At 36.8% G+C, this 24,549-nt stretch overlaps 1 protein-coding gene across 21 annotated transcripts in view; it reads right to left on the reverse strand.

Annotated features, from left to right (window-relative positions):
* Positions 1-2,333: 2,333 nt before the first annotated feature.
* Positions 2,334-24,549, reverse strand: part of LOC122871755 (inositol polyphosphate-4-phosphatase type I A-like) — a 63,710-nt gene continuing 41,494 nt past the window's right edge. For 9 of the 21 annotated variants that reach the window (XM_044187084.1, XM_044187083.1, XM_044187077.1 and 6 more), the window contains 9 exons: positions 24,416-24,448; positions 23,197-23,369; positions 21,016-21,139; positions 20,842-20,909; positions 19,752-19,951; positions 19,514-19,611; positions 18,558-18,670; positions 17,956-18,110; positions 6,965-14,872 (listed from right to left, as the gene is read on the reverse strand). In XM_044187084.1, the coding sequence (XP_044043019.1) occupies positions 14,692-14,872; positions 17,956-18,110; positions 18,558-18,670; positions 19,514-19,611; positions 19,752-19,951; positions 20,842-20,909; positions 21,016-21,139; positions 23,197-23,369; positions 24,416-24,448 (1,145 nt within the window). In that variant the 3' untranslated portion in view covers positions 6,965-14,691. Of the gene's footprint in view, positions 4,794-6,964; positions 14,873-15,067; positions 16,080-17,955; positions 18,111-18,557; positions 18,671-19,513; positions 19,612-19,751; positions 19,952-20,841; positions 20,910-21,015; positions 21,140-23,196; positions 23,370-24,415; positions 24,449-24,549 lie in introns of those variants that run through there. The other 12 variants (XM_044187090.1, XM_044187089.1, XM_044187088.1 and 9 more) reach the window with 4 other exon arrangements.

Raw genomic sequence — 24,549 nt, forward strand, 5'->3', positions numbered from 1 at the left:
GATACTATATAATATCATGGTGTACACTGTTATATCTGACGGTATCATATTACTGTTACATGTACTATACTCTCCTGATTTGCTGCTACTCTCACCACTGCGTCACTTTGCTTGAGATGGCATTGCACTTGAAGTTCAAGTACATGTGGGTACTGTACATGTGTGCTGCTATTGCCTGTAATTTGAGTTTAATTGCTCTTGCATAGTTTCTATTTTACTCTATTCTAAGTGCACTTACATAAAATCAGACATGAGAGTGGCATCAATCTTCTCATCTAACTCTCGGCAAGTCAAACTATTACTTTAACATGGACAAAAATAGGTTATAATCTACACATACTGTGGATGTCATTTGACTGACAGGAGGAAGAGCGTGGCATACTGCAGCGCTGACATGAAAATACTCAACTCTTGTGCATTAATGTTGGTTTTATACTGAATGAATGTTATCAAATGAAAAATAAGCCTGCATCTCATTTGTTTTACTTCCTACTTGCCCACAGGCATCCTACATTATCTACCACAAACTTCCCACAATGATACACCTCATCCTTCAGAGTGTCACAGATAATTTTTTCTTTTTACATGTATTTATTCAGGGAATTTCACTGAGAGGAAGCCTCTCTTTTGCAGGATCACATTCACACCGTTACACATATTCACAACTGGAAGCTACTCAGTACAACCACAGTCTGATCTGACCACTGAGCAGCTCCACTGGAGCGGTTGAGGGTAAGGGCCTTGCTCAAGGGCACCTGAGTGGTGGTAATGAGGGAGGGGCAAGCGCTTAGCTAACTATGATTACTGTCACTATGTGATATTTATGTACTCTGTGTAATCTGAAGCTAGCTGTGCGTTAGCTTCATGATTGCCACTCTTCTTCTTTCCTCTTCCACAAGCAATAGTCCACAGGTAATAATAGTCAGCTCGTTCATTGTCAACATCCGTTGTAGCTCACGTCCGCTGTGTGTCTTTGTATTTGTGTTGTGGCTTTTGCGTTTGCTTTGTCGTTGGTTAAATCATAACTTGGATATTGTAAATCAAAATTATGAAATACATTACTTTCTATCGTAATATCTCAAAATTAGGACTTAGCATCTCATAAGTTTGACATTAATTCGTTTATTGAAGCCTATTTCCACCAGGAGAAAATTTTCAGAATAATAAAAATACAATTACTCATTGCTCCATCAAAGAGACGGAAAGACAAAATTTTGACTTACTATCTTCGTATCTCAAAATAAGGCTCACATTTATTTGTGGAAGCCCACTTTTACCAGGAAAAAGAAAACAGGTTGAAACGTTTAAGAATCATAAAAATAAAAATATTTTTGGTAAATCAAAAATATTAGATAGTTCTGAAAGTGTAAATTCAAAAACAAACTACAACTAGGCTACATTCAGATAAACAAAGCTATATCATGGCTTAGTATCTGATAATTTTAGTAAAACAGAATTTGGACATTCGTAGTTAAAATTAAATAATACTAAGTCACAATTTTTTAACAATATTATTAATTGATTGATTATTGAAAGTCATAATTTGGACTTTGTAGCTAATAAGTTTGATTTACTATGAGAGTTACAATACAAGCTAACATTATTTTAGCTCGACCCAACGGGTCTTTTTAACAGAATACAATTTCATGTCGCAGGAGGACAAGCAAAGGTTTAAATACATAAAAAACCCATAAAAACATAAAAAAAAACATTAACAGTGGCTGAATTCCATTTAGCTGCTTCAGTTTCAGGGTCCTGGTATTGTGCATGCTGACTCATTGTCACACTGTCATGGCTGAGTGGGACACATAATGAGACCATCGTTATACACCTGTAATTTTCCTACTATGACAAATCAAAATGAAAAAGACCTATAAAACACCTTTGCAGCAGTTATTTTGCACTCTTGTTGAACGTAACTTTATGGCCAAAATTAAATGGACATCCCTCTATATAACTGTAATGTTTGCAGGTCCACATTACTGGCCATATAGTGTTATCTTGAAAGTTACACTTAGTCTGATGTTCTTTTACTATCTTGCATTGCACTGTTGTTGAGTATATGTGGCGCTATCCAGGGTTTACAATATGTTACTGCATCCTCTCACTTGAAGCTTTCAGGTGATTATTTAATGCTAATTAATTATTTGCATAATTATTCAAAACATGAAAGTGACAATAAGTGGTGTGTAAGAAAGTATGATGTAGTTATTTATGTTATCTGTTCATATAAATGTATTCCTTTCCATTTTTCTTCCTTTTCATGTTACAGGTTTATCTATAATTCCAAGATTATTTTCTATTATGTTTGATATTAACTTGAAAAACAGACAAACCTATTTTATATTTATTTCAGCATCATTATAAGATACATCAACATCCAAACCTTCACAGATGTTCTCAGATCGACGAAAAGTATTATAATCTCAAATAAAATGCCAAATATACTACACAGCATGTTGACAGAACAAAAAGTACTTCTTTGACTGATGAATAAAACATGTAAAAACAGCAATAAATGTATTTAAGTCGACTCCAGTAGGATCGCCATCAGCAGTGAGTCTGACAGTGTGGTTCACGTTACGGTAAGATGCATTTCACTTAAACATAAATCACATATGATGGAGCTGTGATGTGGCTTTACAGTGCAGTGGGTTCACAGGAAGTGCAGAGCAGTGCCATCCCCGTGCGGTACAGATATGTCATTGCAGAGAGATGTGGCAGTTTTATACACAGTGGAGTCAGAGAATAATAACAAATACATGATAAAATGCAAACAAATGTTCCCCTTTGACCTCAGTGAAGGAAATGTCCACAACACTTGTCCCGCCCTCAAGTAAAAATTGGTATTTCAAAATTTGGTTTAGCTGCTTCAGATTTGATTCATGCTCTAAAACCTCTTTCTTATTTTGCGAGTGAAATATGTTGATGCCATGTGCCTTTTTAAAATTAAAAATAAGTACGAAAATGACAAGTGGTCAAATTGCATAGAAACAAAACGTGGAAGGAAGAGGTCCTTTAGTTTATTTTAAACTTTATATTCAAATTTGACCACTTGTCCTTGATGCTCTTGTCTGTTTTTAAAAGAATATTTTGACATAATTCTGTTCATTTCAAGTTTTCTTCTTCTTATACTTGTCTCAAACGGAGATACAGTTCCTACAGCTACCCTCCCTTGTCCGTAAACAAGCTGTAATGTTTCATTGATTACCATCTGTAACTTGACTTCCCTTTCTGCATATTGAACCCTTTACAGTTCCCAGAGCACATAAAGCTATCCTCTCTTGTCCTTACGTGAGCTGTGAGGTTCCAAGTGACTTCACTACAGGGAGGTCAATGGTTAGCAGTTCAGCAATTTAGCAGCTCTGAAGCTGGTAACGATTCAGTGTCTTGCTCCTGTAGCGTCCCTGTGGCACTGCTTTTCTGATAAATGGTAAAGGTGCCGCATGCTTTTTGTCAGTGTGTTTTCAAGTTTTATGTAAAGGGAAATGTAAAGATGAGTAAAGAGCAGAAAACTTTCTATCTACATTTCAGTCTATAAAGCTAGCGACAACTCCTAGAAGAATAAGGCCGTCAAAATATTTTAGATTTTTGTTATCGTTAACAAATCCCATGAAAAAAACAAAACCAACAATGAAATGATGATACAAAGCCTGATACATCGTCTTCCTCTGTGCCACAGAGCTGCACTGTTGTCCAAAAACTATAAGAAACACATCAGTGAGCCACACTGTTGCACTGGGTGTTCCTTCATCACCACAAACACACACACTGTGGTTAATTTTGACTCGATCCCACACACACCGTCCTGCTGCCCCAAATACTCACAAGAGCACCAAATGTGTATTAATACGCCGCTGCAAATAGTCCCCAACAAATGCCCTATTTCCTCCTGTTTGTGTAACGCTTGCTATAAACTACAGTGCCCTGCTGTTTTAGGAAATTACTGAGGCTTTTTTAGAAAAATGAAAATATATATTTGTGATCAGTTTTTCAAGCTTGACAGACTAACACGTTGTTTTTGGTCTTTTCATGAGATTTGTTGACAATAATAAAAACAGAATAATCTCCTTTGTAATATCCTTTGAATTTCGCCAACACAGTATAAATATCATTGAGTAAATATTTAATGTAAGGCTTCTGTAGAAGACATCCTAACTGCATAGACAGACACTGGCTGGCATAATGTAAAAAACAAATTTGTCCAAATACTCAGTGTTGACAATTCATAATTATCGGTTTTTACCCATTTTATTTCAGTTTAACTGAATTTAAACATGGTTTTAATTATGTATCTATGATTTCCAGTGCAGTTCATGTACATTTTTATAATAAAAAATAAAAACCCAAGAGCTTGACACTTCTGTTACCAGGGAAAACATTGTTGTATTCAGCGTGTTCTGCATAATATGACATAAGCAACCCTAACCCTACCTAAAAACAGTTATTTTACTAAGGTGGTAGAAATCTGTAAGTTTTTTCAGGGTGGTGCAACTATTTATTAGTGTGACACTACATCACTGAGTACACCTCCAAAAACATCGGATCTCAAACCTCTGAAACAGGTGACATGACGGTCAAATTAAATGGTTTCTGAACACAGAATCTTGATTGTACCCAGTCTGATCTTATTCCTGACGCAGAGCTCTCTGTGGTCCAATCAGGTTTCGACTTTCCCGTAGGTGCCGTCAGGTGGTCGGTAGTGTTTGGGGAAGGCTTTGAGTTGCAGCGAGTTAAACGCATACTTTCGGCATCCAACGTTTTTCACGGTGTTTTCTCGTCTGCAGCCCTCGCTGAGGAGACAGAACAGGGAAGGGGGGTGTTCACAGACAGAATGAGAGCAAAAAAAATAGAAATGATGGTTGGTGTGAATGACGCTTAAATTGTGGTTTTAAGTACCCCATAACAGAAAATTATAAGATTATTGATTAAACAACAAATACCAAACTAAATTATCCATACAGAAAAATTACCAAATGTACTCTTTACAAATTTAACTGCTACAAACAAAATCTGTGTCAAACATTCATCCACAAGGAACATTTGGGTAGGTGAATGATGCTCAGAGGAAGACGCTTAAATTAATCCAAAATTAGAAGAACGTTGGAAAATCAAACAGAAAGTAACGAGTTGAAGAATAATTGTGGTTTATTACAATTTGGGTCTAATTTTCGCACTTTGGGCCATTGTTTTCATCAGTTATGATAACACTGAACTCACCGAACAACTTGCTGAGATCTGGAAAGTGGTGATATCACAAAAAAAAAGAAGACATAAACTAAGAAACACGAGCGGTCGGATGATGAGACAGGTTGGCTGATTTCATTTGGAAGAGAAAACAAAGGCCAGTAGTGCACTCATTACCCAAACTGACTGATTTCCTGGTTCAGATAATATGGTTAAACTGTTTGTTTACAACCACAACCATCTGATCACCGTGTTTCCAGATCTCAGCAATTAACTTGGTGAGAATATTATCAAAGCTACAATAATAGGACCCAAGCTGTAGTAAACTGAAATGATCTTTTAAAGAAAGTTGTCGAGATGGCTAAATGATGGTTTACAAGCTGTGGATAAGTCCCCCCCAAATAAGCAGTATCATTACCATTCTAGTCTTTAAAAATGGGGTATGCGATTCTGGAAAAATCCAATGCATGACAAATACACATGATATAGAGTGAACAATGACACAGCAAGTAATGTAACTAACGTTAGCTAGGTTGTGCGTTAGCAAACTGCCCCTACAGTTGCTGCTGCGAAGCTAACAGCCAGAGAGGACGAGACGGTTTCCCAGAGCCAGCACAGCAGCTCCAGACAGCGATACTCACAACTCTCCTGCTACTGTAGCTAACATCACAACAGCAGCATATCTTGGCAAACTAGAGAGTAAGCTGAATGTCCGTGGGCAAGTCGTTTAACGTTACCTGATACACAAATCATGGCTGGACTAGTGTTGTGTGGCTCGGTCCGAGCAACTTTGTTTATTTCCCGTTTACAGAGCCAGGGCAGTGTACAAACAAGAGTTTTCTTTCAGCGCACACACTGAACAGACAGCTAGCGTATCGTGAGGAGATATTCGCTGAAATTGACAAAAAGACGTGTATTGGATTAGAATCGTATACCCCACCTTTAACACAGTTTCCCGCAATTTGCCTTTGATTTGTTATTTTGCATATTTAAATTACCAAACTCATTTCATTAAGACTTTTCCAAAAGTATATATAACTATAAAGCCTGACATCACTACGGACTGTGGTTGTAGGCAAATTTGAGATTTGTGAAACTGAGCTAAACAAAGAAAATTGACTTGACTTCTTTTGAATACATGCCTGTTCACAGCTATGCCTTAAAATCTGTGTGTATAGTGAACAGTCTAGTGTAATACGTTATTTTTTGGATTTGTCAATTAATTGTTTAGTCTAAAACACCAAAGTGATGCCTTCAAATTCCCTAATTTGCCCGACGAACAGTCTAAAACTATAAGATATTAAATTTCCAATTATATAAAACTGAGAAAAGCTCAAATCTGAGAAGCTGGAATTAGTAAATTTTGTATTGATCGACTAATAATTTCAGCACTAATGTCTGATATACAAAGTCTCAACTGTTACTTATTTAATAATACATTGCTGAGAATTGCCCTGTGAACAAAAGAATGATCATATTTTGTTTATTTAAAAACAACCATGCTGTTGCAGTTCCAACAGATCACCACTAGAGGTCTGTAGAGTTCAGAGACTTTTTCTACTGAATGAGGAACACAACACTGGAAAAACAGTGCAAAGAAATAAAAAAACATGCAACACCATTCACACACACAAATCGACAAACACGGAAGAAAAACGTGTGCTGAAAAACAAAAGCGCAGATGGACAAAGTACAGATTCCTAACTTATTTTTCATTTTTGGCTTCCTTCAAGCACAGTTCAGAAACAACAAACGAACAAGCTTAAAGAGCACAAAATGTCACCGCAATCTGTTTATATTCTGCAGGTGGAGGAAACATTTATTACAGCAGGAGTGTGGCATTCAGGGACACATTAACTGGAGGTTTTCTTGGGTTTTTGGTACATTTACTGCAACAAGGCTAAATATTTTGGACATTAAACTGCTGCCGAGTCTTGGAGGAGAAGAGCTGATTGCCAAATGTGGACAAGAAACACAAATAAAGACAATTCAACATCATAGATTTCCTGCTGTGTGCTGACCTGGGATCTGTCTGAGGAGTTTCACTTTTAAGACCAAAAAGCAATAAGCCAATGTGAGTCGAGATTAGATTTTAGAATTAAAATACCTTTTAAAATATAAAATATTCCCAAACAACCTTTCCAAAACACTTTCTGTACAATCAATATAAAAACATGAAGTTAATTTTTTTTTATTTTGACCCATCTGGTCAGCACTAAAATTAAAATTCTCTCCAAACCATGCTATCATGTTACAACTGTTAATGCAATAACTTCCTTTAAACATAATAACACTTTACAGAAGGTAATTATGATCCTAATAACATATTTAATTTCAATTAACATGTTAAAAGTGACCATTAGCAAATAACCTGTTCAAATAATTTAATTTATATTGTTAACAGGAGAGCTCAGAGGTTTAAAAGGGCCTGCAAATTCTTATTATGTCAACAGTTTAGTATGAGAAGTAATTTAGTTAAAAACATAAATCTGCATATTACAACGAGATAACACAGGTCACAAGTGACGACAGACAGCATGACAGTTATGGTACAATAATAACATGAGTGTGTGTGTGTGTGTGTGCATATATATACATACACACACACACACACACACACACACACACACACACACACACACACACACACACACATACATACACACATACATACACACACTGTCTGTTTTGAAATAACTTAAGACAGTATATATAGCAAACGTTTGGGCAATACAGGCATTTAAATACAATTTATGTACAGCGATACAAATATATTCTCTGATACATCTGGATTCCTAAGAAAATAAATAAACAGAAAAGAAAAAAATTGGCAAATTTGAGATGTTTCTCTTTAAGGTCAATGATATAATGAATTGTAATTCATATTTTTAGGAAGCACTGTAGTGTAATTACACATGTAATTATGGGGAATTAATGATAAATGTATCAGAAAATGAAATTATTACTTAACTGGAAAAAAATGTCATTTTACATAAAATAATTCCAAATTCCTCACATCCCTGCTGCTCAGTGATTAGGTAATTATATCAGAAATACTTTACTTTATGTATATATATCTGTATATTAGATGTATTTATATGTTAATTTTACTTCTTTTAAATAAACTCTTAAGTTCAATGTATAACTTCCGTCTCACAGAGGTAGATCTAAACTGAAGCGTCAACAGATAACGAGATACACCAGATTCCTAAAACAAATGACAATAAGTAGTGAATAATAATTTAAAGGAGAAGTTTAACATTTTGGGAGATTTTTGCTGAGATCTGGATGAGAGGATCAATACCACTCCAATGTCTGTATGTTAGCCGGTTAGCTAATGTAAGATAACGTTAAGCTTTGTTTAATCTGTACAAAAAACTAAACAAGATATAACGTGTTAATTAGTGAAGTTTAGCGGTGTTGGTAGGTGGAGTTTGTTTCCTTTGAACAGAGCCAGGCTAGCTGTTTCCCTGGTTCAAGTTTTATGGAAACAACACTTGTTAGCTTAACTTAGCCTACAGAAAAACAGGGGAAAACAATGAACTTTTCTGTCCAAAGATAATAAAAATCTGCCTACCAGCACATCTAAAGCTCACTAATTACCACATTATATCGTGTTTGTTTAATTTGTATAAAAACTAACTGTTAAAATAACAATTCAGCGAGTTTTTTGCAGGACTATTTCATGGCTAATCTAACTGGCTCCAGATACACATTTACCACACAGACGCGAGAGTGGTATCGGTCTTTTCATCTAACACTCGGCAAGAAAGCCAGTTATTTCCCAAAATGCCTAACTATCCCTTTACATAGAAAGCACAACACAGTTAGATGCATTTTATTATGTTTTCTACTGTTTATCGGAAAGTCTGGCATAACAGCATGCCTCCTTTCAGGTTTAAGCTCTTAAGATAAAACAATATTTACAACAAAAATCAACAAATGTGTGTTTCTACTGACCGATAAATACACAAATAAGAGAATATGGCGAGATATTCTCAGTACCAGTTTAGGGAAAAAAGGAGACATTACTGGATGCGGGACGATATGGATCGTTATAATGTAGTATGTGTATTTGAGTGTTTAGGGGTCATGAGAGCACGGTCAACTCCCAAAGGAGGCTATTTTGGTCTGATCCATTTCCATACTGGGTCGATCTTAATGAGACGGAGCCTCGAAACTCCGGGGAAGTGACTGACACTTTCGTTTAGCAGGCAACTGATACAAGATATTGATTTTTACAATGCAAGTTACAAGACATTTGGTGTCTTTCTGTAAGGTATGTTGAGGAGTGCTTAACACATTGTAACACATTTGATTTCTCAAGACCATTAAGGAAACATGATACATCAAGGTATCTAAAGAGCTATTATCTGAGGTGATTAAGTTTACTTTTTTGGTTATACTTATTATATACTTATACTTTTCCTATTTTTCCTAAATTGCCACACTTTTCTACAGTCAAAACCAAACCTGTCCTGTACCAACAGCTGTTTTCAAACAACAGTGTTATAGTATTTTAAGGAGGTTTTCACCTTCGATTCGTATACTTGGGCTGAAAATCTGAAAATATCAAATATCATTCTAGAACTGTTAAAATTATTGTTTTCCACAACAATACGACCGTATAAGAAATAGCACAAAAAATAACACAATTCTTTCTAGGACGCTCCATGAGAAGTGCATGATTTGTAAGCAGAAGCTTAAAATCTACAAACAAGACAAACAACTTGGAGTTGGTGTGAGATTAGAGGTGAAAAAAAAATCAAATTTTCTCACAATCGACTAATCTATAAATAAACAGCAACAAATCAACTAAAGTCAACTTAGAAGCACAAATGCCAAACATCTGCTGGTTCCAGTTACTCAAGTGTGAAAATTTGCTGCTTTTTTTTCTTATATATGTTAGTAAACAAAATATCATTGGGTTTCGGACTGTTTCAATATGTCTTGGGCTCTGTGACATTACATTGGACATTTTTCAACATTTTTTAGACAAATTAATTAATTGAGAAAAACGGTCAAAAGATTATTTAACACCTGCATTAGATAATGTCAGATTATTTCCTAGTAAACTGACTTGAAAATTCTCAAAACAAGACACATTTTCTGGTGTATTTTTCGCTCATTTCTAGGACGCATAACCTGAAAACGAAATGGACTAGATTCAGACAAAGACATCATAACTTTTTTTTGGCTTAATCTCTTTGCAAACACAGATCCTACAAACCTGAATTCACCGGATAAAAACCTGACTGAAAGCATTTGGCACAAGCATGAATACATTCTCACTCATTTTACAGCTTAACTACAAACAAGTTAACTCATCACATCATCCATCAAATACAATCAGCTCCTTCACTTGACTCGACTCTGTAAAGCTAATATTAACTGTTATAGCTGCAATCTGTACCAGTTTGTTACGACGACAACGTTAACATCTGAATAAATGCAAACTAGTGTGCATACATGCTATAAAGGGTGTAGAACCTACAGTACTACACTGCATAATGAAACACTTTGCCCCTGAATATCCTACAATCATACATTCCAACATTAGCCTCTAAGAAACTGCGTCCTTAAAACACAAAGATTCAACTTTGTCAGATAGTGAGAGAGCGTTAATCTTCACTGCATTGGCATGAAAAGCTGAAGAGCAGATGTGGGTTGAATCACTGACTTACTGTATCTGGTGTGGCACATTGGGACCAATTTAAGTGTTCTAAAAGTGCCATCGCTGGCTGCTACTGCCCTAGAGGCAGGTGAAAGCTGACACTCAGTCTCAGGGAGTGAAAAGTATAAAAGCACTGACTACATCAAACATGCCGCTGCTTTTACAAATGAACTGAACCCATAAATAACACATCAAGGGCATGTAGAGCTAAAAAATAATGAGGTGAACTTCTTCTCTTCTAACAGGACTGGCAATGGGAATTTCTAAATGAACATGAATCCTAGACTTTCATTTAATTTCTCATTTGTTTGTTGTCATTATGCTGCAGGTGTTGTAATAAAAGCTACTGAGCTTTGCTGAGCTGGCTTTAACAAGACTGTGTGGATGCTATGAAGCCTGGAGTATACCGCTGAAATAATTAAAAGTACAATAATTAAAAGTAGGGCTGGCCAATCATAGTTCCTGCTGCTGCTTCATGGGTTGAAATGCATTAATTTGTAAGTTACACACTGCTTACATGTCTTCAAATTAAAGGGAGTCACCTTTAAATTCAATCCAATCATGAACTGGAAGCTATACATGTTTCATGTCATTCATTTGGAGTCGTATTTTTGTAATCTAAGACCAATATTCTCTCTGTTTTAGCTCTGTTTTGGTCTGCACCAGCTTCTGAGGGAGATACCTGGCTCTTTAGCTACTAAATGCTCCACTAGCTAGCTGCTAATTTTGTGCTAGGCAGGTAGTAGGTAGGTTTGATCCACTGTGAATATAAAAATATTGGTTAGTACTGCTTTAAATAAATTTGAATGGCAGAATAGGAATGAAAATTACAAATTGGCTAATGTTTCATTAGTTTTTTCCCTTTGACTTTATAAATGCGTAATTAATCAGTTATTTTAATTTCTAAATGTGTTAATGATTATAATCAAATGTAAACTTAAATGTCTCCAGGCTCCATAGAATTCAGTTTAGTTTTCTGTCTACGAGAGCTGAATATTTCTTTCTGTTTTTTATTGTTCCTTTGATTTTGCAGCAATTTAAAAAAAGGGCCTGCACACCCACACAGGTGTTTTCACTTCTGGTTGATTAGACCTGTGCACACCCACACAGTCCTGAGAAAAGGTCTAATCAGCCAAAGTAAGTGAAATCACCTGTGTGAGTTTAACATGGGTGTGTAGACAGGGAAACGTAGGCATTTATCATTTAGGTAATTCTTTTTTTTTTTTTTATATCAGGTTTTTCATCATTATCTAGGCCTACTTTTTTGACTTATTTACTGGCACTGTCAGCATGTGCTGTTTGTTTGACAACACTTTTTATTGATTACGGGAACCTTATCTTTTGTGGGGTCCCCTGCTGCAGAGGTATTTTTCTCTCATTTCTTGCTGACTTTCCATGACGAGGTCAAATTATTATTATTTTTCTTACTTAATATCATTCTGCACACAAGATCTATGGATAATGTCAAGAGTGTAAGAGTTCCTGCCTTGGTGCATGAATTAGCTGACACACAGGAAGGGCATATTTGCCTGTACTGTGCTGTTTTCAGCTGCCCGTTGCTGCTACAACTTGCTACACAGGAAAATGCACATCAGTCACACCGCTCCTAATGGGTCGTGCATGTTGTCACAGGGTCTGATCGATAGGCTTTCTGGTCTGTTCATTTGCTCAGGCCAGGTATTTAAAATGCTTTGGGCCAAATTAAGAAGGGAAGGGATTACTTTAAATAGGTTTATGCACACACATTCTCATTAAATTGGAACCAGTATAAACTATTTTAGTCTGGTTGATGTGTTATACGAGTTCAGTTTCAATTTACCTGAGTAAACAGCTATAATACAGCGTTTTCAGACACTTTAGTCCTCAATTTATCCACTATTCTGAGATAAACAGACAATTATAATTGAATAGATTTATTTGTTTTTAAATTATTCTGTCATTCTTAAACTCAATACTGTTGGATAAAATGTCCAAATAAAGGTTAAAGTTTAGATCATTTTAGAAATTAAATGGATATATTAGGCTGCATGTAAACAGAGTCAGTGGGAAGTCATAACGGACCCAGATCTGCTGGAAAGTGCACAGGCTGAAGTAGAAGCAGACAACCTCCTCCTACTGTCTGGAAATAATATATATATATATATATATATATATATATATATATATATATATATATATATATATATATATATATATATATATACACTGTACTGTATAAGCCAAAGTTAGCTTACTTAATTTTGGCACCAAATAAAAGCTTTTGTTTCCTCCACTTTAGCTTGTAAGTGCAAAAGCACATGGAAGACGATGATAAATGAAACAAGCCAGCTGTTTGTGCAAAGCTTAAATTATAACTCAATTTCCTTTTATAATAGCTACTATCAACAATAACTCTTTCCTGAAAGCAACGTTTTATATATATTCTGCTTTTATACATATTCACAACTCAGGTGTAATTTCTGACATGTGTTTCACAAATATACAAATTGTCACTTTGTAATATTTGTATGTTATAACAATGAAGAATGACTGAGCAGTCACACAGATCATAAAGGGTGGCACTAAATCTGTCCATTAGAGGGCGCTATCAAGTAGAAATGTGAATATTCCTTCAAGGTCTGATACAATTACTCTTATTCATCATCATAAAGCACATGTGCAGAGAGCAGTCCCATAAGCTCTCTATTATAATCATCCAGACTTTTCTCAATGTCTGGACTGGGTTTGAAGATTTTGGTCTGTGTTCAACAGATGTATGCTGATAGCTGATAGCTAGGCCACAATATTTAATATCTGAAGATTATTGACATGAAATGTTCACACTAAGCCGGCTTAATTTAAAAACACATCACATCAACACAACACACTTTCTTCCACACAAACCTGGTGTTTTCTATAACAAAAAAAAAGCTTTTTGAAAAGCTGCAGCCTCTTCTTTTAGTGTGAATGGGAAGTTTTTGGAAATGATGATGTAGTCAATGCTTGATCAATCATAGCTAAGGGTTGTGTGGCAGTGATCGGTCATTTTAATAAGTGATTGTAACAAATCACAACGCAAAAGTTGTCATGTAAATTATAAATTATCAATTACCAAACCCCATTTGTGATATTAAAAAAAAAGTATGGTAATCTCACCTTTCTATATAGTAGTTTTCATTGTTAGTGGCGGAGTCCACCATTCCCAAGCTGGATTCAAATTGCCTATGAAACGATGCTGTCATTTTATCTTATTGATATCAGCTTGTTCACTCTTTTCAACTGTTGCTGCTTCACTGCTGCAAAACCTGTGGTGGCTTTTATTGTGAAGCAGTCACAGGAAACCAGGATAAAAGTGAGGATTACAACTTTAACCTGACTTTACAAAAAATACCTGAAAACATGGCGCACACACGTAAACTGTGTTTTAAGATTTAGCCAGCTTAGTGCAGATGCAGTTTCAATGTCAAATCTATAGAAGGTTTGGAGCCTCAAAGTAAATCATCTTATCTATACTGAGACAAAATAACTATGTTTACAATATTTTTCCAGGCTTGCCTGCCAGTTTTTCAAAGCTGGGAACAAAACAAGGAAACAGAAGTTGTCCATAAACAAAAAAAAGAGGGCAGGGCTTGGCCCTTGATAAATGGGGTTTCAGTTGTGTAAAGCCCTTAGTCGGGGTGGGACAGTGTGTACAGTATTAGTGTGCATGAATTTCATACACACTCACAGGACAGTGGCACAGTTTCAGAAACATTCTCGGGAGTCAGTGTGGAGTTTTACCACCCCTCTTCATAAACGTTGGACGTGCGCTATGTTTTGCGTTCAGTCAGTCAGTCACTGCTCGCGGCCGCTCAGCTGCAGCGCAGTTTGGCCAGGAAATAGGCCACGCTGAGGAAGATCCACACCACCAGCAGGTTCGGGCTGAGGGCCAGCAGGGGCAGCGAGTACAGGAGGCTGGGGTCCAGCCGGAAGTCACGCACCGGCAGCAAGCCGCTCAGGTTCTTCTGGATCACCCCCTCCCTCGTCCCAATGCTGCCGAGTCACGGGAGGTGGGAGGAAGAGGAGGAGGAGGTGTGGAGCAGCAAAAAAGGTTGGAGGAAGGGAAAGGTGGTGGAGGAGAAAGGAGGGAAGTTGAAAAGGAAGAAACGGAGGGGAAAAAAGGAGGAGGACAAAAGGGAAGGGAGGAAATAAAAGGAAGAGGAAAAAAGATGAAGAAAAAGTATAAAGGCAATTCAGGGAAAAAGAGATGGAGGAGGAAGGAGAGTGTTTGGACGAAATAAAAAAGAAAAGAATGCAAGAAGGAAGAAGAGGAAGGAAGGGAGTGGGCAGCGTGTGTCGCAACAAAGCCAAAATAAACAGATGACATGTATATATACATGCACGCAGGTGAAATGGCAAATTAACAGGTGAAGCCACAGCCACGATGATAGATAGCAGTTTCCATTGTGTGACGTAAAAATAATATTCCACAAATTATGAGAAGTAAAAAAAAATTATAATAATCCAATGGAGGTCACAACAAATGGAAATTAATCATGAACCAACCAGAATAAAACAATCCCGCAAAAATGAGCCAATTGTACAAACAAGTCAAACACGCGGGAAACAGAGGAAGAGGAAAAAGAGAAAGAGAAAAAAGAGAAAATTAAGAAAGATGTTCCACGTCTTTCAGAAAAGGAAAGAAGATACAGCAATGGCTCTCCATGTTTATATATTCTAAGACATGGGGTGAAGAAGGGGGAGGAACGGAGGGAAAAATGGCAGGAAAAACTTCTTGGTTTCACTTGTGACAAATGAAAACCAACATGACTATGCACTGAAGAAACACCTTTTAAATTTGTGAAGTGAAGTCATTTGGAAGTCATTTGCACTCTGGAGCAGGAACTTGTAACTTTAAAGTTTACATTTGTCTGCAAGCTAACGAGCCAACTAGCACGCTGTTAGAAGCCTTTTTCATTGAGAAATGCTTCTAACAAAAGCGAACATGCAGTAAGTACCTGGTGCAGAAAAGTTACAGACTTAATTTCAAAATGTATTTTTAGGGTGTATTGTACATTTACTTTATTTATTTTAACTACTCAGTATGTTTAAGAGAGAAAATGGATAATGAAAGGGGGATTTGAAGGGAAGGGGTATAATATCTCCAAGCTTTTTCCAACATGCATCACAGCTCAAAACCATTCCAAAAGGAAATAAATCAAACACTAAAAAGGATCAAAAAGCTGTTCATGCTCGTCGGCTGAAGAGGCAGAGGGGGAGGAAAAAGGGAGAGATGTGAGGAGAGGAAAAAAGGGGGGAGGAAAAGGTGAAGGGATGCCGTATCATGCAAGTATCCGTGGGAGTGCAACTTTATTGAGCACAAGTACAACGAGACAGGTGTGATTCCATCTTTTTACAACAAAATATTTACCACATAAAGTCACATTAAAACTCCACTTTGAACACACAACTGTTTTTGACACAAAAAGATACAAACACTTGAGTATAAACTTATATTATTTTATGTTGTTTCTGAGAGTTGCAGGGACCTTTTAAAGAGAAGTAAGGTGGCTTCTGTCCTCAGAACAAAATCACATTTGCAGAAACACTGTGGATCACTATCAATAAAGCTCTGTTTGGGAATATAAATTCCCCGTTTGCCTTAATTTTTCTGTCACTGTGTCTTCTGTCTTTTATGATATTGGTTATCTTGTTTCTGTTAGTAGATGTCTGAGTCAAAGCATTTTAAATGTTTTCTGGATATTTGTTGTTTTCAGATGCTGATGTTCAGTTTGTTTCCTTTCCTCAGTTGCAACATAAAGGAAATTTATTTAAAACTTTTGTATATTTGTACAAATAAAACTTTTTGCACCCTATGTAGTTACCAAAAAGAAGTCATATTGTTTTGTTTTGATGTGTTTTAACTGTTCTACTTGTTTTTACTTATTGTTTCTATTGCCATTTAATCTGTGATATTCCTTTTTTTTAATCTTTTACTGATGGATGTCTGCTTTCGTATGTATGTTTTTGCCATGCTGCAAACCAAATTTCCCATGCGGAAAAACAATAAAGACTGAACTGAAAAAATGGCTAGATACGAAAAAAGGTGAGAAAGTGAGAGAATGTTTTGTAAAAATACACAGCCTAAAGTGGTAAAAAGCACTGCAACTTTGCTTTAAAAAAGGACAGCATTTCACTAAAACGCAACGTGTAGAAGAAAACGAAATCTCTCTTTGTACCCTCTTAACAGGCGGGGTCAGACATTATTTGAAAATGAATGAAGGAGAGGAAAAAAGAAGGAGGGATGAAGGAAAAGAAAAGGTGTTAACGACGGTAGGTCAAGTGCTCCGATGATACAAATAAAGGAAAAATACTCTGCCAGCCTGTTAGCAACTCAGACTCTGAAACAGCGTAGACTAGCTTTACAGACAGGAAACACAAGACAAGACAATGTTGGGTAGACGGAGGTACAGAACAGACTCATAGACAAGACGACGTACAGACGTACAGACAGACAGACAGACAGACAGACCAACAAGCGCCCAATACACCTGATCGAAGGAGGATCCTCCCACTTGAATATCAGTTAGGTACCTCTCTTCTCTAGACCCTTGTCACATTGGAGTCTTCAAAAAAGAAGGTCAGCAATGGTTATCAACAAAATTTGAATCTTTTTGACAAGGGTCTGGTGAAATAATTAACCAACTGAATTTCAAAATATTCAAGTATCCCCTTTGAGATTAACGAGCAACTCTAGATCAGTTTGTTTTTACAGAGGAAGCAGGCAATGGTATGAGTTTTCAAATCGCATATGGGCAAAACATCGTACACATTTTCCATTCATTTGTTCCCCTCTGACCTTTTCTTCACTAGTTTTAAAGATTTTGATCTGTGTGGTTTAAAAAAACTGTAATCTTAAAGTAAAATACTACATTTTGGAAGATGTAAAGAATCAGTGGGTTTTTATAGTAGCCAAATAAAAAATATCAATATTTGTAGATTTTTTAGATCCCTATAGGAGCCCTGGCAGGCAGTAAGTGAAAATAATCTGGTTCTTTAAGTTGGCATTTGATTTTTTGCCCAGGTTTGATTTTCAGTCGTGTGTTTTTCATTCAGGCACTGTGATGGTGTTCTACCTGCGCATACAGTCCAGGGCCTGCGTGAAGACCTGCGGCGCCATGCCGTGCTCGTGCTGCAGGATCAGGCACTGCTCCAGGGTGACCGACATGGCCGTGCGGTCTTTGGCGCTTTTGCAGCTGGTGAAACGAACGCCATTCAGCCGGCGACAGATCTGAGACAGAGAGGGAAGGAACATTCAAGTCAGTTGCCTTAAAATAATATCATAATATTATGGATATTTTTTGCAATTAATCTCCTCAGTATCTAATTTTAAAATAACTTCAACTCTATGTAGACTCTGTCCCGTTGGTGATTATCAAACGTTCAGCCAATGTTCTGTTTTTCCTCATACAGCTCCACAAATGTTCTCACATTAAGATTTATACACATATTATGATAAACGATATGACACACCCCTAGTTTGGGGCCTATTTTGGTAAACATAAAAATCTTTCATCGGCAGCTTTAACTCCAAAAACTAAATCAAGACTCTATTAAGAGAAATTATGCCATCATTCACAGATGTTTTTCAGCTGTTTAAAGAAAAATAAGATTCTTAGATTCAACACTGGATTAAATACCATCTAGTATTTGATGTACAAAAAAGCAGAAACTTCACCTCGGCTGCCTGCCAGAGGATGTCCACGTTCTTGTTTTTCCTGGCGTGGACGTTCTGCCCCAGAAACCTCAGTAGCTCAGGAAGACAAGTCTGAGAACGAGACCTCGGGAGGCCTGGGGGGAGATAAGACCGATGATGGGAAGAACAAAGAGAAGACAAAGAGGAAGGGAGACAGGAATTAAAACAGCTGAAAAGTATTCTCAAAAGTACTAATACAGATGGTTGTTTTCTCTTATAGAAAGTGGTAGAAGTATTCAGATCCTTTACTTAAGTAAAACTACAAGTAGCACAATGTACAAATACTCCATTATAAGTAAACGTCCTGCATTTATAATCCCACTTAAGTAAAAGTACAATCAGCTAAATGAACGTATCAAAAGTAAAAGTGCTTATTCTGCTTAAAATTAGCCCCTGTGACTGATATATTTTTTATATACAGTTAAATAGTTTAGTCCAGCGGTTCCAAACCTGGGGCCCTCCAAAGGGTCCCAAATTAGGTAGAAAAGGAGAAAAGATAACGCTCTGCTACATAAATGTATTTATTTTTTAGACTTTGGACTGAATCTATGCTTTTTTCTGAAATATTGGATAATTTTACCTCTTTGGGCTTCTAACACTTATTTAAATGAAACCATGTGAGAAGTTTAGAGGGGAAACGTCTCTTTAGTGACACTGCAAAGTTGACCCTGCTTTTTCGTAAGGGGCCACAAGCCAAAAGGTTGGAAACCACTGGTTTAATCTTTAACAATGCATTGTATTTTATAAACTGATTATACAGTATGTTACTGGAGTACAGTATGTACTTGAGTAAATGCACTTAGTTCGTTTCTACCACTGAAGATATTTCACTTAAATTTTAGTCTAAAAGCTAAAATAAAAGCTAAAAACTGGAAGAAGAAGGTAATTTCCAGCCCCGTTGTTGTTATTGCTGAACTCTAGTGCACTCTAGTACTTACAGTCCTCAGGCAGGACTTCTTTGAACTGTTCGTAGTATGAATTTAGCCTGGAAAGACTCTCCAAGTTAATGACCTCCTGCAGGGATGTGTCTCCAAACCTGAACATCACAGAGAAACACGTTTTTCTTACATGAAGTTGTACAGCAGCCCAAATTCATCCGTCATGCACAAGAACTTCTGTGTAACTGTATCTCAGACATCACAACTTCAGTGTTCTTTTCTTCTCCTACTCACTCACTTCTCAGCCAGTGTCTGCTGCTCATTAATGCCGACGTTGAAGTGCACCGGCTGGACCCTCAGCAGCATGCCGCTCTGGATCTCCCGCGGTAGTGCGTCAAACATGGTTCCCGGTAGCGGGATACGGACGTTGAAGCCGTCCCGGTTCCCTGTGATGATCGGCAACATGTCGGGGGCAGAGCTGCCGGTGGCCTGGGTCACCTTAAAGTGAAGTGTATGAACATGCAGGCATAGTAATTTAGGTTTTTTAAATAATGTTTTAATTTAGAATGATTCCTGAGCAAGTTCTGCTGCTACACATACAACAGCAAGCTCTGTATCTTTCTTCCTTCATCATTTCACATATCTGTTTAAATAGACACTGTACTATACTGAAAACCAAGCATTTAAAAAATATGACAAAAAAACAGATGTGTTTAATCATAAGACGGACAATAAGCACAGATTAAAAGCTGAAAAAAGGTGGAGTGAAGGGTTTCTGCTTCTTAAATACACAGGACATAACACCTTCACCAGAAACAAATAATACATAATAGGGATGCAATGGTTATTTTCATTATCTATTTATCTGCTGATTATATTCTCAATTAATCATTTTGTCTATAAAATGTAAAAAAGTTTCTTTTATAACTTCTCACAGCCCAACGAGATGTATTCACATTGCTTGTTTTATTCAACCAACAGTCCAAAACTCAAAGATATTCAGTTTGCTATCACATATGGCAAAGAAAAGCATCAAATATTCACATCTGATGAGCTGGAACCTGTGATTGTGGCATTTTGGCTTAAAGAATTATCGATTATTAAAATAGTTGCAAAACGAATTGTGATTAATTGTTGCAACCCTAATAAAAAGACTGTAATTATATTGCATTTTCAATCTCAGTAGACCAGAGCTTATGTCAGTGAAATTCAAAACATCAGAATGAAAATTGAAAAAAGCAGAATCAAAAATGACAAGAAACCAAAATAAGGGCAATAAAAGTAAAGCCACAATTAAAAGCAGCTTTTTACTATATTCCTGTTGAAGTAACAAAGGATTGCAGCTGCAGTGTCTTCATGCGGATTATTAAAGTGTTTTTTCTTCCTACTTTAAAGGTGACATTGCGAAGATCCATGATGCCGACACTCATGTCCTCCAACATGGCCAACTCCTCTCCTGGGAACACACACGGTTAACAGTGATGATCTGTAACCGTTAGGGGGTGTAATAGAGAAAAAGAAGAGACATGACTGATAATGTGTGTGTGTGTGTGTGTTTGTACCGTAGGTGCTGAGCAGGGACTCAAACTGAGCCAGCAGGCCGATGGTGTAGAGCTGTCGGAGGAATCCGTTGTCACGGAGACAGTTCCTCAGTTTGATAATGAAGCCGCAGATGAGAGCAGTGAGCTGCAACACACACACACACACACACACACACACACACACACACACATCAGCATTAACATCAGTTCGTAACAAGGGGGAGCTGCTTTTAATCCTCTGTAGCTGTTTATAGTCTGTGTTTGTGTCTCAGCATCAATTACAGCTGATTCAAGCATCCATAAATGTGACAAAACCATAAAGTCAATCTCGTATCAAGCACTTTAAAAATATCGCAGTTTTTATACTTCAACATACTTTCAGATAATATACTTTTAAGATGATAATGCAGCTTATTTCAAGATTTTTTAAATGGTATAAGTCAAATAAGGCTTTCCTTTTTTAAGATTTTAGAAGTTGTGTGGCATTTAATCAAGTGAAATTTGTTCAATCTGATGTTGCTTTCAACTATTTTACCCTCCTTTAATGTCAATGATTAAAATGACCTGTTAGTCTGATGAAACTCAACAACTTTGTCAGTTTGTTGTCGTCTGAACTGCATCCATTACTGAGATGAAAACTTGTTTATTAAATATGATGGCATGCACTCATATTTTTTTATCTGCACCATGTTCTGTAATTCAAATCAACATATGGTTTTTATATTTAGACACAGTAAAGCTTGGCTGCTCATGAGATTATTTAAGCGAATGCATGTTGTTGGTTTCTGTGCATCCGTGTGTGAAGGAAATCCTGTGCTGCTCAGTGTGTGTGACGTTATATAATAACTTGCTGAGGGTGTAAATGACTATGTTGCTGTTGATTTAGTGACATTTGTGGGTGTAGGATGATCAGACATGTTGTTGTCCAAGTTATCTAAGACAAATAATTCAGTTTTGTCAGTTCATCTAAGAAGCAACAAGGCAATTCAAGTGACCAATCTCACATAACGGCATTTCAAGATATAAGTTTTAGCAAGTAAAAAACTGTTTGCCTGACTAGATCTATTGTCTGTTAAATATATTTTTTTCTGTTTCTATGTTCAGCATAGGTTTCTTATTCGGTGTGGTATTAATGTACACTGAAGAAGACATAGCTGATAAATTGAAACAGAAAAAAAATAATTTAAACAGTATTTTGATTCGGACTGAAATTCATGATTATTTTCATTAATCTGCCCATTATTTACTTGATTAACAACTAATGATTTGGTGAAATGTCTGAAAATAGTGAAATATGCCCACCAAAATAAAGTTAAGCCCAAGGCGATGTCTTCAAATTCTTTGTTTTGTCTGACCAGTGGTCCAAAACCCCAAAAATGTCAGTTTGTTGTCACACAATACAAAAGAAAATCAGCAAAACCTCACATTTGACAAGCTGGACCTAGGGATTATTTGGCATTTATGTATGTACTTAATTAGCAACTATATAAATTACATTTACTTAACTGATTGACTAATTGTTTTAGCTCTAATTCGGACTCCTTTTATACTTGCTGGACTTTGATTGTAGTCATACATACCCTTCTTCACCTCTTTTTTTGGTTGAGTGCAATGTTTTAATCTTCCACCTTATAATCTTTAACCTTCACTACATGTTACATGTAAAAATGTGGATTAGATACCAAAGTCTAACTTGATTTTATTATGAGGCTTGTGCTCCATGACACACACTCAGTGCTGTTATGCAGCTGAAACTGCCGAGATCCCATGTTTAAAATATCTACAATGAACCTGCTGAGTAAATAAACTCTTATTGTAACCGAGCCAAAACTATAAAAATAAGAGGCTGTAGTTGTAAGACAGAAATCCATTACCTCGACTACCTCTGGGCACACATCCTCTTTTTAACTGAAATGTCTCAGGTTTGTGCTGACAACACGGGAGAGTAGGAGTGAAGAAATCCCTTCTCTTTCGGTCTCACGTTCTTCTATTTCTTTTTCTCCTTACTCTTATTTTTTTTCTATGTTTAATAGTCATATGAGTATTGTAAAGCCACTAAGCACCGGACCTCTGCACACTCCCTCACTGTGAGTCATTCTAGGATAAGCACATTAGCTAAAAGCCTGCATGTTTGTATGTAAATGCTGATGTAAATGTGTGTGGGTGAGTAAATGCCATGTCTGTTTGTGTGTTAGTGCTGACCGTCTGGCAGAAGACGACATCGCGGCGGTACTGCAGCGACAGGTCCATGGCTATCGTCGGGGCGCTGTCCTGCATCAGCAGGAAGACCATGGACTTTTTGGCTGTGTCACTCATCATGGCGACGCACTCTGTGAGCGTGGTGAGGAGAGGGTACAGCGCCTCGCTCCACTCGCCTGGGAAACACACATACAGACATAGAAAGTGTAACATAAATACATTACAGAGGTTAGACAAAACACCAACATACAAGCACACAATTAAAATTCCTCCTCTCATCCCCACACAATCTAACGTTCGCTCAGTTAAAATTATATTTAGTACGGTTAATGTCATATTAAGTGAATTTATAAGTTAAATTTTATCCTTTAATGACGGAAACAGAAAACAGATGGATCAGAGAGACAACAGGGAAAGCAAAAGCGCTGAGAGAGACCACAGTCTGATTCTGATTTCTAAAGCTCCAGGACAAGTCGTGTTATATTTTGTTTTTATTTTGGTTTTGAGGTTATTCTATATTTCCCCACTGGACATCTTCCACGAATACAACAAGCTGCCACTTTTAACAAACCATTTTAAAAAGAAGAAATGAAAGCTTAATGATTCCCTTTATGGGAAATCATATCATTGCAGCAGAATCAAAACCAAAAATCTATAAAATTATGACACATTTAAGAGTAACTTAACACTATCAACTTTAATGAGTTGGTGAATGACATGTACAGTCACTTTATCATACTAGACACAGTCCACAGTATAGTGTCCATTTTAACAGCAGTTTAAAAAAAAAAAAAAGTAATTCTGTCCTCCCTCCTAAAAACTCTGTGACGTTGCCTTGTACTGTACGCTCCCGCCATACAAAGCAAAATCACATTAACATCAACTTGGGAATTCCCCCGCCCCCTATTTAGACATAAAAACAGAAATTAACTCTCAACGTTGTGGAGAATTCGCTGAAGCTAAAAGCGGGCTGTTAATTTGCTCTTTAATAAAGAAAAATAGCATAAAAATAATATACAACATATCAAACAATCAAACTAAATACCTAAAATGTATGTAACATATACAAAGACCAATTCAATAGGTAAGCTGAAGGAAACTGACTTATGACTTATTTGATAAAGAGACTTATTCTCTGATAATCATATAGTTACTGTTGAACCAGAGTTGTGGAGAGTTGGGGAAAGAGGCAGAAAAGCATGGGCGGGATAGCAGCTCTTACCTGGGTACGCCTCCTCAGCACTCGGGCTTCCATCTGGAAGAGGGGATGGAGGTGCAACATGCATGATTAGCAGGCGCTGTAAGCCACAGAAGGCAGCAGAGACACACATAGAAAATACTACAGACCAGGGTCAA

The sequence above is a fragment of the Siniperca chuatsi genome, linkage group LG24 (genome assembly GCF_020085105.1).
Source record: "Siniperca chuatsi isolate FFG_IHB_CAS linkage group LG24, ASM2008510v1, whole genome shotgun sequence".
NCBI lineage: Eukaryota > Metazoa > Chordata > Actinopteri > Centrarchiformes > Sinipercidae > Siniperca > Siniperca chuatsi.